A 15,703-nucleotide genomic window follows, 5' to 3' on the forward strand; every position below is an offset into this window, starting at 1 on the left:
TGTATTTTACACTAATGATATAATTAATGTAAATTATTAAAAAATAAACCCATTTTTTAGGAAAATAATCAAAAATATTAAGTAAAAATGAGTTGCATAACTAAAAAGTATTCCATACACTCAAATAGTAAATTTTTCCACTCATATGTTTGACTATATGATTATTAATACATAAAAAAAGGATGATTTTTTTTTCTTTTTGTCTTTTTGGCTGCACAACATTGCCTTGACTCTCCACTTCAGCCTAAACACATGCATATATTTCCCACAACAATTCCCCATTTAATACGTGTTGTTTTTGTACAGGGAGGAAAGAGTTAATCCCCAGATATAAAAATAATAAATAGATTTTCTGTTGTCAAGGGCGTGCGCGCTCCCGTCGAGCAGTGAACGCGACCCGGCTGCGCGCTCCCTCCCTCGCCAAGGCGACGACTGCGGTAGAGCGAGAGAGAGAAGAAAAAAAAAAACCAACAAGCGAGTCGAAGCTGAGGAGACGAGACGGACCACAGTTTACCTCCACATCACAAGATCACGTTTTTGGAGCAGGAAATCTCACGCCCTGCCGGGTCGTGTTAACGTCGGAGACGGCTGACGAGATCCACTGAGGAGAATAAAAGGGTGAGTGCTGTTATTCCCCGTTTAAAGCAGCGGCCACAGTCGAAGGAATGTGGCGTTAGGTGGGGGAAACGACGATGTGGCTGTAATTGTTGCACCTCCTTTTTATGTCTCAAAATGGCGGACAGGCCGCTTGGACTGAAGCAGCAGGTACCCTGTCAGCGGACTTTAGTCCTGTTTCCAGATAAACAGTCGTATGACGGTGCAGGAATTGAGTGCGTTTCTTGTTGTATGTGTGCGATATAGCTAGCTGAGCTTGAAGGCACGTCACCGGGGCCTTTACGGGGAAGAGTCACCGCAGCGGCTAACTTTTGTGCCGGGAGGCTAACTTTACTGAGGGTAACTTTGGCTAAGCTACCAGCTGGTGATTGTCTTCGTTTAAAAAAAAGAAGAAAAAAGAAAGAAAGCTGTTGTGCAGATCCATTTATCCCGTTGCTTCTACAGATTACAAACGTATTATTATGGTAAGTAAGCATTAGCGGCAGTAGTCTGTTTTCTGCGGTGATTCAGGTGTTGACATTCTAATTTTTCCCAGCCTGTAAAAAAACAACAACAAATGTTTGATCGATATTAGCTCATTTTACTGCTGAGGGACTCCTGCATGTTCCCACGGCTGGTGTAGTCTGTGCTTTAGCTACAAAGGGCGTGTGTTGACATTCCACTGATGCTTCAGGTTGTTTGGACGTGACAGTAATGAAACATCAGATTGTCCAGCTACACCGACAAACCTCTGGGCGTGTTTCCTCAGCAGATGGTGGCTGTCATTCAGCCAGATGCTGACTGATGAAGCTCCCATCATCTCTGCTTGTGCTGCACGCAGGTTTGTTGGGGGGGAAACAGGGTGGAGCACATGGGAGGCGATGTGTTTCTAGGAATGCTCGGCAGCATGTGTCTGTCTTGGTTTCTCCTCTCTTTGTGTGCTTTGCCACTTTCACTCAGAGCTCAGAAGGCTGTAGTCTGTTCCTCAAACCTGGACTGGATCTTGGATATCAAACATTTTCCTGTGCATGTATGATTTATTCTCCCCCCCACACACACAAACACACACCTCTGAGGACTCTCCATCAGTTTATTTAGTGGCAGCTATGGGCTTTTAAGGAAAGTGTTTACTTTTGAAATCGGCATTCTGTGTCAGAAATAAACACCAATCGTTGCTCTTCTTTCAGGTAAGAGGATTTGTCTTGAGTCAACTTTACACGCTATGGTCTTTGTTGATGATCTAATCATATGCAACCCAAACACAAGTGCACAGACTCCTGGATTTGCCTATTTGTATATTGGCATGAATAGGACTGAACCTAAATAATATGCATGTTTGGATTGGATTTGAATTATTTTACAGTTCTGCTAAAATGTTTACAATTTCTGGCTTTATTCCATGATCTAATTTCTGATCCATCCATCTGAATTTATACTGTAATATTAGACTGAAACCTCTGTAAAATATGAGGTTGAGAAAGTCTGAAATTTAGAAAAATTAAAACAAAGAGCCCCATGTTATGCCAGCTTGTTCATACTGCAGTCAGACTGTCTGGTTTTGTAGATTTAAATAATAGAAACTGTCACATTTCTCCAGTTACTCTTAAGATACGCATCAACCAGGCTTTTCCTGGCCAAAACTCATTTTCAATTTTCTTTCTGACATGCCAGCTCCTACAAATGTAGTTTTTCTTTTTCAATAGGTGTAGGAGTTTTAAATTCAGCTAAAAATAAAGAAAATGCAGTCAATTTTTTTTTTACATTTTACCATTTGTCTTTCACCTTCATCTGATTTTCATTAAGCTCATAAAAGTTCATCCAAGCGAGAGTTGTTTGTGATGCATTTTAGATCCAAAATTATAAGTTATGGATTTATTGGGTAAGAATATATTAAGATTTTTCAGCGTTTGACTTGAAATTCAAAGGAAAATTGACAGATATTGATCTTTGGCTGACTGACTGACTGACTGACTGCATCTGTTATTCTTTATGGTCTTATGTATGGAAGTTTATTTTTGCTTTTGCATCATACCATTAGATAAGGATAAATAAAGTATATGTTGTTCTCATGGTTCCTGTTAATTTAGAGGGTTCTCCTGACTGTTTACTAGAGATTTAAATTCACAGAAGATTCACACAGCTAGCTGAAGACCGTTACTGTCTCTCTATATACTTCATCACACCTTCCTGGGTGTGACGCACCAGAAGTATATTGGACAACATGTGTAGCTTTAGCAGTATAACTTATCAAATTGAGTAAACTTTGTCCTAAAAAATGTGAGTTTGGGGGGAGGGGATTTTTTTTTTTAAAAGGCATCAGTGCAGAGGTTTTTAGACTGTTTAGAAATAGGTCGGTTTACACTGAAGGCCTTGTCCTTGTTTACATTTCATTGGTATTTTGAATTGAATCACTCATGTATGCATTTCTTGAAACTCTCCTTAGTTAACGTGAGCCATATTTACACCCAGAATTGATTTATAAATGGTGAGAAAATCAGTTTTAGTTGCTTGCATTGCTGACTGCTTTCCCAGATTTCCAGCTGACTCTGAGGAAAGTTGTTGGAATGTAAAGATTCCAACTGCTGCTGATAAATCTTTACATATTTGATCTTATCACAGACAACTTGGTCAATTTGAGCCTTTACTGATTAGACTTTTTGGCAGGGTTATCAGAAAGTCTGTACATAAGGAAAGTAATTCATTGCTGTCTTGTTGCCAGGATAAACTGTAAGTCAACTTAACCCACAAATGACTTTGAATATAACATTAGCCTTGACATAACACCTAATGGGCTCGACAGGCTTGTTGATTCTTGTTAAAGAAACAGGTTCCAGCTCTGCTAGACTTAATGGTAATGTGCTTGGAGAGTCTGCAGGTTTAATTTGAAAACATATCCAACCTGGTATCACTCCCAACATTAACTGAAATATTTAGAAAACCCTCCAGATGTATTCATTTCTGGCAGAGCTGGGAAATGTGTCTGTCAGCTTCGATGTCAGACATTACACAAGTTCTATATTTATCATATTTGAGTAAAATGTGAACTTGCCTGTTTAAGCCTGCTTTATCATGACGATATGTTAGGTAGAAAGGGTGAATAGCACGAATTAAACCAAAATATTCTTTTTCATTTTTAGATAAAGTTGCATGAAGCTAGAATTAAACTGAGGAAACAAGTTTCTGTTGCAGAGTGTTAAAATGAGAGAGACACCAAAGGTTATGTGGTCAATTTCTAACCACGTTCTATTGTAAAGCTGTTACCTGCTGATACTTGCCCTTCTGTTGTGAAAAATCAATGCCATCCCAAAGGTAAGACAGCAGCTGGTGTTACACAGCTCTGCTGTCCAACAAAATACCTTAAAGAAAGAAACTTGGATTACAGATTTTAAATTTTAAGCTGTCTTTAGCATCTTAAATGATCGATTTAAAAAATTGAGCATGGTTTATCATTTACTAACTGTAAAAACCCACGGCTGTAAGTCCTGTAGAAAACTCAAATCCTTTAACGGTGATATCCCAGAGACTTCAATGATAAGAAATGCATCAAAACTCTAGTTTTTGATGAGTCTGTTGATCAAAAGACCATTTATTTAATTTTTATTTTTTCGACTACTTGTGATGCTTTTCTTTTTGACATGTTTGGCACCACCCTTAGATTGGGAGTGTCGTCGTTACTGTCAGTGCACACAGTCCCTGAGGCCACAAAAATATGGGCTGCATGCAAACGTCCACAGAGTCCCAGTGGGCTGGTGCCACCGTTTACACCACTCTGGCTTTGTGGACGCCTGTACTGTAAAGCGTACTGAAACGCCAGAATTAGGGTATAATGTCATTATGATGTTTTGGTTCAACACATGCAAGGTTTGTTTTCGCCCTGTGGAGTTTTCTATTACATCTGACTACTATGGGCGTTACTGCAGACATTTGTCTTATATTTGCTTGTGATATTGTTTCACCTCACTACCGTCTACAATTGATTTGACATTTAAGAGAAGATGACCGGTGCTGCAAACGCAATAGTTCAAAGCAGGTGATAGGATCCTAAACACAAACTTAAAACCCATGTCAGTGTGGAATAGGCCGTCACAATAAATCAGTAAAAGTATATATCAGTACAGTGTATATATAGAAACGTAATCAATACCAATAGATGATACTTTGGATAGAATATTCACTGAACTCCGATCCAGAATCACGCAGCATTCTGGGGGATGTAGGCAGAGGAAAGGTTTTTAGTCACTCAGCCTCTCAAGGCCAGCTAAGGTAGGTTGGTGGTAGGTCTGTCACGATAGCAAATTTTGCTGAGCGATTAATTGTCTCAAAAAATTATTGCGATAAACGATAATATTGTTTGAAGACCTTTTTACACTGATGTAATGGAAATGACGTAATAATGCATGCGATTTCCTGCCAAAGTTAGATACACTTTATTTTCAAAAGAATATTTAACACTGGAACTGATAAACAAAATAAACAAAACAACCAAAAACAAAATGGATTCTCAGTCTCCATTAACAAAAAATGTACATGATAAAAACTAAACAACATAAAGCCAAAGTGGAAATAAATACTGCATTCAACCAAAAGATTATGAAGTCTGTGTATTATGTTGCCCTTCAGTAATAATTAGATTTAAATAGAGAAGATGGGCACATCGACTACCTGATGCAATAGTTCACACTACATGATTTTTTGCTGCTATTTTTCCCCTTATGACAATCTTAGATCGTTGGTCTTTCTAAGATTGTGTGGTGTGTTACGGTAGATCATCGTTGCCGCTCCGATCTAAATCAGGGGTTTTCCCAGACTGGGATCTTTAACACAACCTGTTGAATGTGACAGGTAGCCAATCAGAAAGCGTGGATTCTCCTCTGTGTTTTCTGAGGGGAAATTACGTCGGGGAATCCCAAACAGCTGACACGGCGCAACCCGAAGTCCAGCGGACATCGGAGATGATATGTGGAAACAACATTAATGTTTATTCAACATGCAAAGAATATAGAAATGACAAGAGGAGGAGTTGGAGCGAAATTGCTACCGCAGTTGATAAACCCGGTAACTTGTCGCTGTTCTTCCTTAACTGACATAAATAGGTTCTAATGATTTTCATTCAGTCAGGACTTTACGCTGACACTAGAGCCACATGCATTGCAGGTAGATTGTAGTAAAGCATTGATTGATGCCTGGTTTTAAAATTAGTTCACTGAACTTGTAGCCATTATTTTGTGCCCATTGTTGGACACCACACGGCAGGAACGAACCCGATCGAACCGTTATACCTAGGATTTCTGTCGGCTAATGTGTGGTCTGTCAGGTTTTGAAAATGGGCCGACAATCGGCCGACAGCTCTAAGATGGTGTCGTGTGCGCTGGGCTTTACACTGAGGAAATGAGGAAGGGAGGAGTCAGTGGAGAGCACCGGAGTTGAGCCTTTTTTCATTCGGTGTCATCAACAGAACGAGAAAAGGGCCGGAAGAGACGATAATGCCGATAATTGAATGACGTCGATAGTTTTAATTTATCGTACGATTAATTGATTTATTATTTATCGCTACAGGCCTAGTTGGTGGCATCAACTAACTCACTCTTTGGTTGCCTAGCAACAACCAGTTGAGTAACATAGAGCAGCACTTTCAGGTTTCACCTCTGTGCCTCATAGCTGCTTAAAAATAAAAATAAAAACTGCGTGGAATGAAAACTGGATGAAACAGGAAAGGTCACGTTACCAGTTTGGCAGAATTTCAGATATTTAAAACAAAAACACAATTTTCTATGTCAACAATTATAAATATGGATTGATATTCAATCTTGTCCTGCCCTAATTTGGATGATATCAAAAGAGCAACATAAAATATAATGGCTGAGCTACAAGTTTGCATCCTATAAATAGTTGTACAAGAGAAACGTTTCACTTCTTTTATCTGTAGTTTGACATTTCCAATAATGCTTCACATGAAAAATTATTCTCTCATTTCAGTGTGTCTTAGAAAATTATTTTGGATTGTTTTCCACAATACAGTTTTGAACATACATTTTTTTTGCATTTCATCACCACTTTACTTGGTTAGACAGAGGACTAGACTGTTGCCAAGGACAAAATCCCTGTTGGTGACGTGAAATCAACAGCAGAAAATGAAGGTGCACCGGATTCCTGCTGGTTTGGCTGCTTGTTTTAGAAAGACGGTGACGCAATGACACCAGAGGAGAGCGAATGTGAGTCAGAGGTGACTTTGGGGTCGTAACGGCCAGCCTTGTTAACATTGCTGCAGTGCTATGTTTTGCGATAAGACATCAGGACACTTTCACACCTGCAGCCAGACTTCAACCTAGGCTAGGTTGTCTTTTCTGCGTTCCTCAGGGGTGTGGCCCTGTTTCCCCAGACATGAAAGCATTTTGCTGTAGGCAAAATGCATTCAGTCTTACATTTCACTACTACACTTTTTAATCTTGAAATCAGATATTATGCTACATTTACATTCATTTTAGTGAGATTTTTCTATTGTTGCAAAGTTTTTCATGCTTTTATTTTGACACCATCATCCAGATTTTTCCTCTCATATCTCAAGTTCTATTTGTATTTATTTTGCATTTGTTTCTATATTAGGCAGTGGACATTTTCAACTTGAGCAGATAATGTTATTTTTCTCTTTTGTTGACCTAGTAAAAGCAGGGCTGGTGACCTGATAATGGGAACAGGGTGTGGCTCATTAATTTTGACACTAAGTTGCTGTTTTCCGAGCTCAAAAGAGACGCAGGACACTTTTCTATTATTTAAAATGGGGCCGTTTAACAACAGATAACCTCCAGGGATGCATCAGCAAATTGCATCTTACAAAGTCAGCATGGTGTGTGAAAGATTCCAATTGTTTGGTTCCTGCTGCTGAACAAATCAATGGGAGGAAGATTCATTAGGGTTATTAACCATCAATGGGCAGATTTACTGCTCCTTGTCTGCAGCTCAGTCTCTTGTCCCTGAAGACTCAATATTTCTGCAGAGCCAATTAGCTTGATGACGTTGTTGTAAAAATCTTTTTGATTTCTAGAGCTGCCATTTGTAAAGCAACAGGAATGGTGTTTAGATCAATTGTGGATTTGAACATCAATGTCTGTAGCTTATACACACAGTAGTAAGGTATTTGTTGCCTTGTTGTGCCTTTCTTTTATCAATATCCTCTGTATTAATAGCAATAAGTCATTCACGATTTAGGTTTGTGACCCTGGCAGCTGCCAGAAAACCCTGCATGTCATAATCCACTCGCAGTCTGCTGTAGGCGGACGTTTGGACAGCTGTCAAGTGGTGATGTGAGGGTCCAGAGGTTAGGCTGTTACATCAGCCTGCTTTCTGTTGTTCATGCTTTCTACAATCTAGGAGCCAAATAAATGTTTTAGTGAACAGCAGCGATTAAAAATGTTACATTAGAGGCATCATGGGATGATTGGACTGTGTTCATGGGATGAACACGGTCTGGAATCAGACAGAAGCTGCTTTTTTTGTGAATGGAAACAGAAAGCGACGTATTGCCTCTTTTAGAACATGTCAAGCCAATTTTTAATTTTAATTATTATTTTATGGAGCAAACGGTACAGAGAATGTCACAACTCTCTCCAAGAACTGTGTGTTAGGAACAGCAGTTTTTATCCAAACATTAGTTCTGACCATTGTCCAGTTTGGAATGCTGGGAGGATTTCCTGGATAGACACAAACCCCAACTACAGATGTTCAATAGGTTTGCCTTCATTAGTGATATTGCTGATAGTTTTTCGATTGCGTGTTCGAGTTGAAAGTCTTCCTAGTAGCAGATATGGGCCTGGTCGTCAACTAAAACGGTCCTCTTTGAGCTGCATTGTAGCCGTGGTTACCACTATTGTCTTGTAGCAAAAAGGATCTGGGATCAAATGCCAGTCTGAGCTGCTTCTGCAGGGCATTTGTGATGTTCTCCATGTACATGCGTGAGTTCTCTCTGGGTACTTCCAAAGGAGAGACGCATGACAGTGATGGATTATTATCCCTCCACTCGACCAATGACCGCTGGGCTGCACTAGCTTCTGGATGGAGGGATTTCTAGTTGTTATAACTTGCTGGTGTTGCTCCCTGCCTTCATGACCATTTTTCTTTATTTTCCTTAATATTTATTCATACCACAAGCCCAAATAGTTAAAATATGCCTATGTCTGCCCTCACTAAATTATGTAAATTCTTCGCAAGCCTTTAGAGAAAGCCGTTTGGCTTAACTTGAACCTTTCTTGTCTGATACCTGTTCCAGTTGACTAAAGCGATTACGCTAAGTGCATCGTTCACAGAACAGTGTTGAAATGTTAACTGCAAATAATTTTGCTCTTATAAATTGTTGCTCACAAAGAGCGTTTTATTCCACATTTTGCAAAACAATTTCCTTTTATCACTCAGCCAGGCAGCTCTTGTGATCAAATGATGTTGAGATTTTACGGTCAGGAGATTTTGCTAGTAGTACAAGTGCTACTCCAGCTTTTATGGCTTTGTTCTATGTTTTTTTTTTTTTTTTTTTTTTTTTTTTTAGCGCTGGTAACCTGTGGGGTGAAGTATATTTCTTTTTAAAAAAATGTAAGTCAATGCTTGAGAGGCAGTAGCTGCAGGAGAAGACTGCTAGCAGAGCAGATTAGGAAGGTAGATGTGAGGAAACAGTTATTGAATGTGTGTGGATTGGCTGTATTTTCTCAAAAATAGAGAAGCAAATTAATTTCAGATATTCTGAAGTCTATTCTATATTGCTATTGGTGTCAGAGGTATTCTGTCATAAACCAATTTTCTTTCAAAAATAGAGCTATATTGTGTTATATTTAGACATTGTTGACTGACTCTTAATTAACTTTTTCTCTCTGGTGCAAACACTATGACATTAACCCGGGGCTACAAACATCTCTATCCCCTCCTGCTCCTCATGTTGTTTTTTCATGCATATCTAATGCTGACTTTTCCATTTCCCTGTCCTCCCCAGATGCGGTGTAGACTTGACTGTTGACTGGTCTGCACACTCGCCGCTTCTCTCATTCCTGGAGATAGTCAATTTGGAGGGGGGGCAGATTCCTGCGTTCCCCTCCTCTTAGTCTGTGTCTTTGTTTGGGACAAAAACCAACCACTTGCGCCTGGAGTACACGACCCACCCTGTCTCGTCGTTCCTGGCTCAGCACAGCTCATCCTTTGACTGAGGAGATCGCACGATCTGCAGGAGATTCACTTTTAACCTGCTGATCCCTCCCGGCCCCGCCCATAATCCCCCGTCGCCATGGTGCTGTCACAACGGCAACGAGACGAACTGTAAGTTGTTATTGCACCTCTCTTGAGATTTGCACAATTTCAGATTGAAAACTTGAATTTGTAAACTGTTCTTGCCTCTTGTGACACTTCATACACTTTCTGTGATGCGTTTCTGATAACACTGTGTGAAAAGAGTGAAAACTGTTTTTATGAAGAGTTGTGGACAAATTCATTGAGTTTGGTTGCAAAAGATTCTTCACACATTTTGTTTCATAAATTTTACTGATTCACAACATGCTTACATTTACACAGTATAGAAAATCACACATTGTCAGACTGCTTATCAAATAGGAAACTTGTAAATTGAGCTACTTTATGAAAGAAACTGAAATAATGAGTACATGATTTACCAGAAAGGATATAAAACTTCAAAGCTGTACTTGATCTCTTAGGGTTTTTTTATTTAGCCAATATTTTAGCTCAGATTCCATTCTAGTTTTTCTAAGGTACACCTAATTTATGTGAAGTTCTTCTGGTTTGAACATTTTTGTCAAAAAAGAAGAATTTGCCAGTCAGTGCCATGCCCCCTGCTTCAACCTGTCCAATCAAATCTGAGGTGTCAACATGCAGTTGCTGCTGATTTGAATCTCATGTTTCTTTAATCTGGTCAGAAATATGAGCACAAATAACCAACGTCAAAGAGGCTTGATATCACCTCAAGCTAGATCTGTCTGTACAAAGAACATATAAATAGGATTATTAGCTTGTTTTTCCAAACTAAAGAGATAAACACCTCTTAATATTGCCATTCATTATAAAGCTGGACCTCTCTCTGTGTTGAGGCAAGGGGATATATTGACACAGGATGTAGTTTATTTCAGGAAATGGGGAATTCATTTGTCTCTTTCCCTTGTCAAAGAATCAATGTGTTGTTGACATCTCCGGAGGCCTCCTGAGACCCAAAGCTCAAATCTATTGATCCCTCCCTTGCACCAAGAAACTGTTATGTTTACTGTAGGGCTGTTGTAAATGAAAATTTTAGTAATCGAGTATTTTATTGATTATTCTTACAATTAATCGAGTAATCAGATACAAAGAATGGATAAAATATTGGTAAATCTAAAATAACAGCAGTGTAACTATCGGATATCATCAGTCCAATTTTTCATATTTGAGCATCCTTAACAATTACTTTCTTGTAGTTTAGAAAATTAGGTTGCAGGCAAATGCTCAAAATGCTATCACGTAATCTATGGATGTTTTCTGGTCAGAAACACACCTGATAGTCTGGTTAGTAGACTCGGTTTGATTGGAAACAAAGAGACAACATTGGTTAGATTTTGAGCTGATGTGGTTCGCTTTCACAGTGCACTGTCAAATGAACCGAAGCTTTTAAAAAAACCTGTGCTTCCACTTGCCTGTGGTGGCGCTGCACCAAGTACTACTGAGTTAAACATTGTGAAAAGCTACGAAGAAGAAATGAGAGCATTTTCTTTATTCACGAAATGTCAACAAAAATGGAGTGTCTTCAAATTTTAGCGATGGTAGGATTTCTCTCTTGCTTTGGCAAAATACCACAAGCTAGCGCTTGACTCACATGTTTGTTTTTCTTGCATTTACCCAGAATGCCCTGCTTTTGGAGTGGTCTCCGGTCAAAAGGCATTCACAATATTCATTTGAACCTCACCAGAGTTCATTTCATTTCATCCGAACTTAGACCTAGGTTTGTAGAGAGTTTGCATCAGAGTTTGATTGTGTATTTATACCCATCCAAGCAAACCAAACTTTCTAGACAGATGAACTAGATTAGATTAAAGTGGACTAAAGAGAGCTGGTGTGAATGAAACCTAAGATCCCAATAAGATGCATTGAATTTGTGGTTGTATTGTGACAAAATGTGAAAAAGTTCAATTTGTATAAATGCAGTGAACTGAGTCCCGCTCAGTCTGTGGGCTTGGCAATTAACACCTGATTTGTGGCGCTAAAAGTATAAAACAATTGGATCTTAAAGGTTATAAGAGAGATTTGTTCACGGAGAATACAGCAGAAATACATCGTAGAGATGAGTAGACAGTTTTGGTAAATTTTCATTTTGTTTCACTCCGTCAAAAGAAAAAAATGCTTCAGCATCCACATTACAAGGCACTTCACATTCCTGACAGTGTTTCAGTGTATCTGTGGTTGTTGCCTTGCAAAGGTCTGTTGGTATGGAGGCGTCTATTGGAATGCTAATCATCGCTATTCAGAGGAAGTGTTGAAGATCCCACCACCACCACCAACAGTCACTACGCCCCCCTGCTCCTCTAAACCCGGTTCTTAGCAGCACACGTCTTTGGTGCCATCGCTCACAGGAAACACTTGTGGGACCGCTGGAGTCGCATTCAAATGGCTGTTGCGTTCCACCCGCCGGAGATGTCCCTGTTCCCAGTTGGAGCTCTCATTGATCGGACCATAAAGCGACCCTAAGATTGAGTTTCCTGACTGGTTCCCTCATTTTGGGCTACAAACCCAGCAGGCCTTTTCAGTGCATCACACAATAACTGTCAGATTGCTTGCCATCACACCACATCTTTCTTTGTTTCACTTTTTTTAATTTGCTTTGACTGTAACACACATTCAGCTAATACATTTCCTTATTTTTTTCCCTGTTTTGCTATTTCCAATAACTGCTCAGTTTGGTTCAGTATGTAAATTTAATTCACACAGACATAGAAATCAATGCATTGCTCTTAATCCCACGTTTTGTTTCTTGAGCTTGATGAATTGCTCTTCGACACAGAGTTTAAGTTCAGCACTTCTTAAAAAGATTATCTTTGTCCTCTAAATCAGTGTGATTTTTGTCAGCACCACAGTCAGCTGCTGTGTTGGTTCGGCATCTTCACAACAACTCTATTTTTGCCTGTTTCAACCAATGAAAGCGTATTTGTGTTTCTGTGTAGGGTCAAAGGACTCATCCCTGGCAGCATGTTGTTGAAACAGATGCATAATACAAAATATCTGCTCTCCTAAAATACCCAGGGGCAGCCATGTGCAAATGGGCTCTTGCTTTTTGTGGCTCCTCTGAGCTTTACAAAGAAAATCCCTTCAGCCACCTCCATTTTGTAGTCAACAAGATGCGTCATGTGAGTTCTGTTCGCCATCTTTCTCCTGCAGCGAATGCCATGTCATAATGGTTATTTAAAGATTTAGATGTAAAATGTTGGAGAGGAGTCACTTTCTTCAACCTGGGACAAATATGCTGGGTAAAATCTACGCCGTAATGATCATCCTACCTTAATCTGTGGCTCCAATTTCTGCAACTCTCTAGAGAGGTTTGTGGATTGTTAAGTACAAAAATGGGTGGAATGTAGTGAGAAAAATGTGTAGCGGAAAAGCTGCATATTGGGTTGCTAGGTGATGGGCTTGCGTTGCTAGGTAACCAAGCAGTTCCCGCTGATTGTGACTTAGTAATTAGAAGATTTTTCAAATGGTTTGTTTTCCAGACACCAAAAAAACATTAACTAAGCATATTTTATTTTATTGTATTTCTTTGTGCTTCGACTGTTTCTAGATGCAGTGGAAACCCAAATGAATTTAGCATAATAGATCCCCTTTAAGGAATACACTATGACGATATCAATAATAAAAGTAGGTTTTAAAATTCAGTAAGACTGACATTACATGTGGCCTAACAGGCAGTAAGTGGGATTACCATTATTAAAGTAGTTTTACAAGATGGAGAAGTGATTATAAATATTAGTATGAACTTGATTTGCATGATTTTCTGGTTGCATCCAAACACATTTGCACTTTTAAACAGTACATCAATATATTATAGTTGAGAGACATCTATTAGAGTCAAAGTAGTTCCTCCTAATACTATCAGTGCTGCATACAGTGATTTTGCAATGACAATAAATGTATAATATATTGTTCCGCCCTAGAATTAGATAACATTGAGTGTGTTCATTTAAACCAGGGTTCTGACACCTTTCCAATCCAAAGAGCCATTTTTGCTCTAAGTGCAGCTAAATGATACTCGCGTAGAGCCACAAATGTGAAGACAACTTATGTTCAAGTTACGTAAATAATTAGCAATTTAATAAAGATCTGCCTTATTGTTACATAGAATAAAAAGCATCACTGTGTGCTACACACCCTTTATGAAAGGGGTGTGTTTTGGTGTTTACTCCACACAGCTGGCTTTTCAGCCGTGTTTTTCTTTAGATCTACTACTGCAGGTACGTGCTTGTAGTCTTTACAACAAAGAGCAAACATTACATCCATTGTTGCACCAACCAAATCCATGCTTGATTTAAACACTTTACTTTAGTTTTTTTAATGTCTCTGGGCTGGTCCCCTTTGAAGTTTTCTCCTGGCTTAATAGTTGATCCCCTCTGCGATCTTTCTTTTATTTGAAAGTGAAACTCTCATGTTCAGCAGCTTGGTGAGAGGTTTTCTCCTTATGGAGTGAGCTCTTCCTCTTTCTGCCTAACATAATGTGATTGACCAGCAGTGTGGTCAAGCAGTGGCTGTCCTCGGGTGACATGCGTCTTGTCACTGTAATTATCCCTGTTTGACTCTGCAGATAACAAGATGGATCTTAAATTTTAATCAGTAACAGATTTAACAGGGATATTTTTATAACTGAGCAGTTAAGCAAACCTATCATGAGATTTCTGTGTGGTTTTTGTGCAACCTTCTCTTTGAAGTCATCAGCTGTTCAGTACATGCTTAAATTAGCTCTACTTTCCTTCATGCTTGGTCTGCTCAGCTGAAAGCGCCTCTTGTTGCTTTTACCCTAGAGCCTTTCTGAATCTGTACCCTGATTATTTTTAATAATGTTTTTTTTTTTTTTTAGATTAAGCAATCAGCATTTCTGTTACAAGTTTATTTAGGAACTACTCCTCTTGAAATGGGCGAACACGTTCAGTCTTAGGTGTTCATATTTAGTTAGTTAGTTTGTTTGAGCACTTTGAAAAATGTTTCACGGTTCTTTTGGTCCCGAATAGAAGTAACCCAATCAAGCACAAGGTGTTTTTTATGTTTGTTTGTTTTTTTTAATGACTAATTTAATATGTTTAACATAAAATTAACAAACAAGATTAAGAGTAAATCAGATCTGCAGGTTTATTTTTGGTTTATTTCCACCTTAGGTACGAAATAATCTTGGTTTGCTTTGAATATTACACAGCTTGTAGGCCTGAAAGGTGAAATTACACTTGTTTCATCAGCAATTAAGTGGATTAGCATTTTGTTCAAACCTGTTTATGGTGAACATCTATTGGTTGGTTTGTTTACAGACTGAAAATAATGGGAATTCTTAGTGCTGTTCCCCTTTGAAGTGGGAAATATCAGCTTTTCGCCGCGACTTGGACAAAAATTCACCAACTCTGATCTCTTCCAGATTTGTGTATTTCTAGCATTGAAGTAAAACTGAGAAATGAGAGAAAAAACCCATAAGGCATTGCAAAATTAATCCTATCAATCACTGTGTAAATATTATCCACCTATTTAGTTTTTTGACATTTTAAAATAATTCATATAAATTACAAGTTCTTATTCCTTTTACCCAGAAGCTGGTGATCATTTTATTTTTCAGATGGGATTATATGAGTCACTTCATTGATAATGTGATCATTTAACAGGAAATGGGAGGATGTGACGCAGTTCGGCTGACTCACCTCCTTTCTCTGAAGGATGAGCTCACTCGTCTCTCTTCCTCTGCTTGTATCTGTTCATGCGGCCTTTTCTGCTGCCTCACTCATCTAAGCTACATGCATAGCACAGATCCCAGCACTAATGTCACCCACATGAGACTGATGAGCTTTGCTCAGACCCTTAACGCATCCTGCAGGTCGACAATTTTGGAGCCATTCGCAGGCCTCCAAAGCTG

At 39.0% G+C, this 15,703-nt stretch overlaps 1 protein-coding gene across 1 annotated transcript in view; it reads left to right on the plus strand.

Moving 5' to 3' along the window:
* Positions 1-385: 385 nt before the first annotated feature.
* Positions 386-15,703, plus strand: part of LOC102225619 (lissencephaly-1 homolog) — a 37,432-nt gene continuing 22,114 nt past the window's right edge. Inside the window, exons 1-2 of the mRNA XM_005801044.3 lie at positions 386-618; positions 9,569-9,888. Of these exons, the coding sequence (XP_005801101.1) occupies positions 9,857-9,888 (32 nt within the window). The 5' untranslated portion in view covers positions 386-618; positions 9,569-9,856. The remainder of the gene's footprint in view (positions 619-9,568; positions 9,889-15,703) is intronic.

This window comes from Xiphophorus maculatus, chromosome 18 (genome assembly GCF_002775205.1).
Source record: "Xiphophorus maculatus strain JP 163 A chromosome 18, X_maculatus-5.0-male, whole genome shotgun sequence".
Classification (NCBI taxonomy): Eukaryota; Metazoa; Chordata; class Actinopteri; order Cyprinodontiformes; family Poeciliidae; genus Xiphophorus; species Xiphophorus maculatus.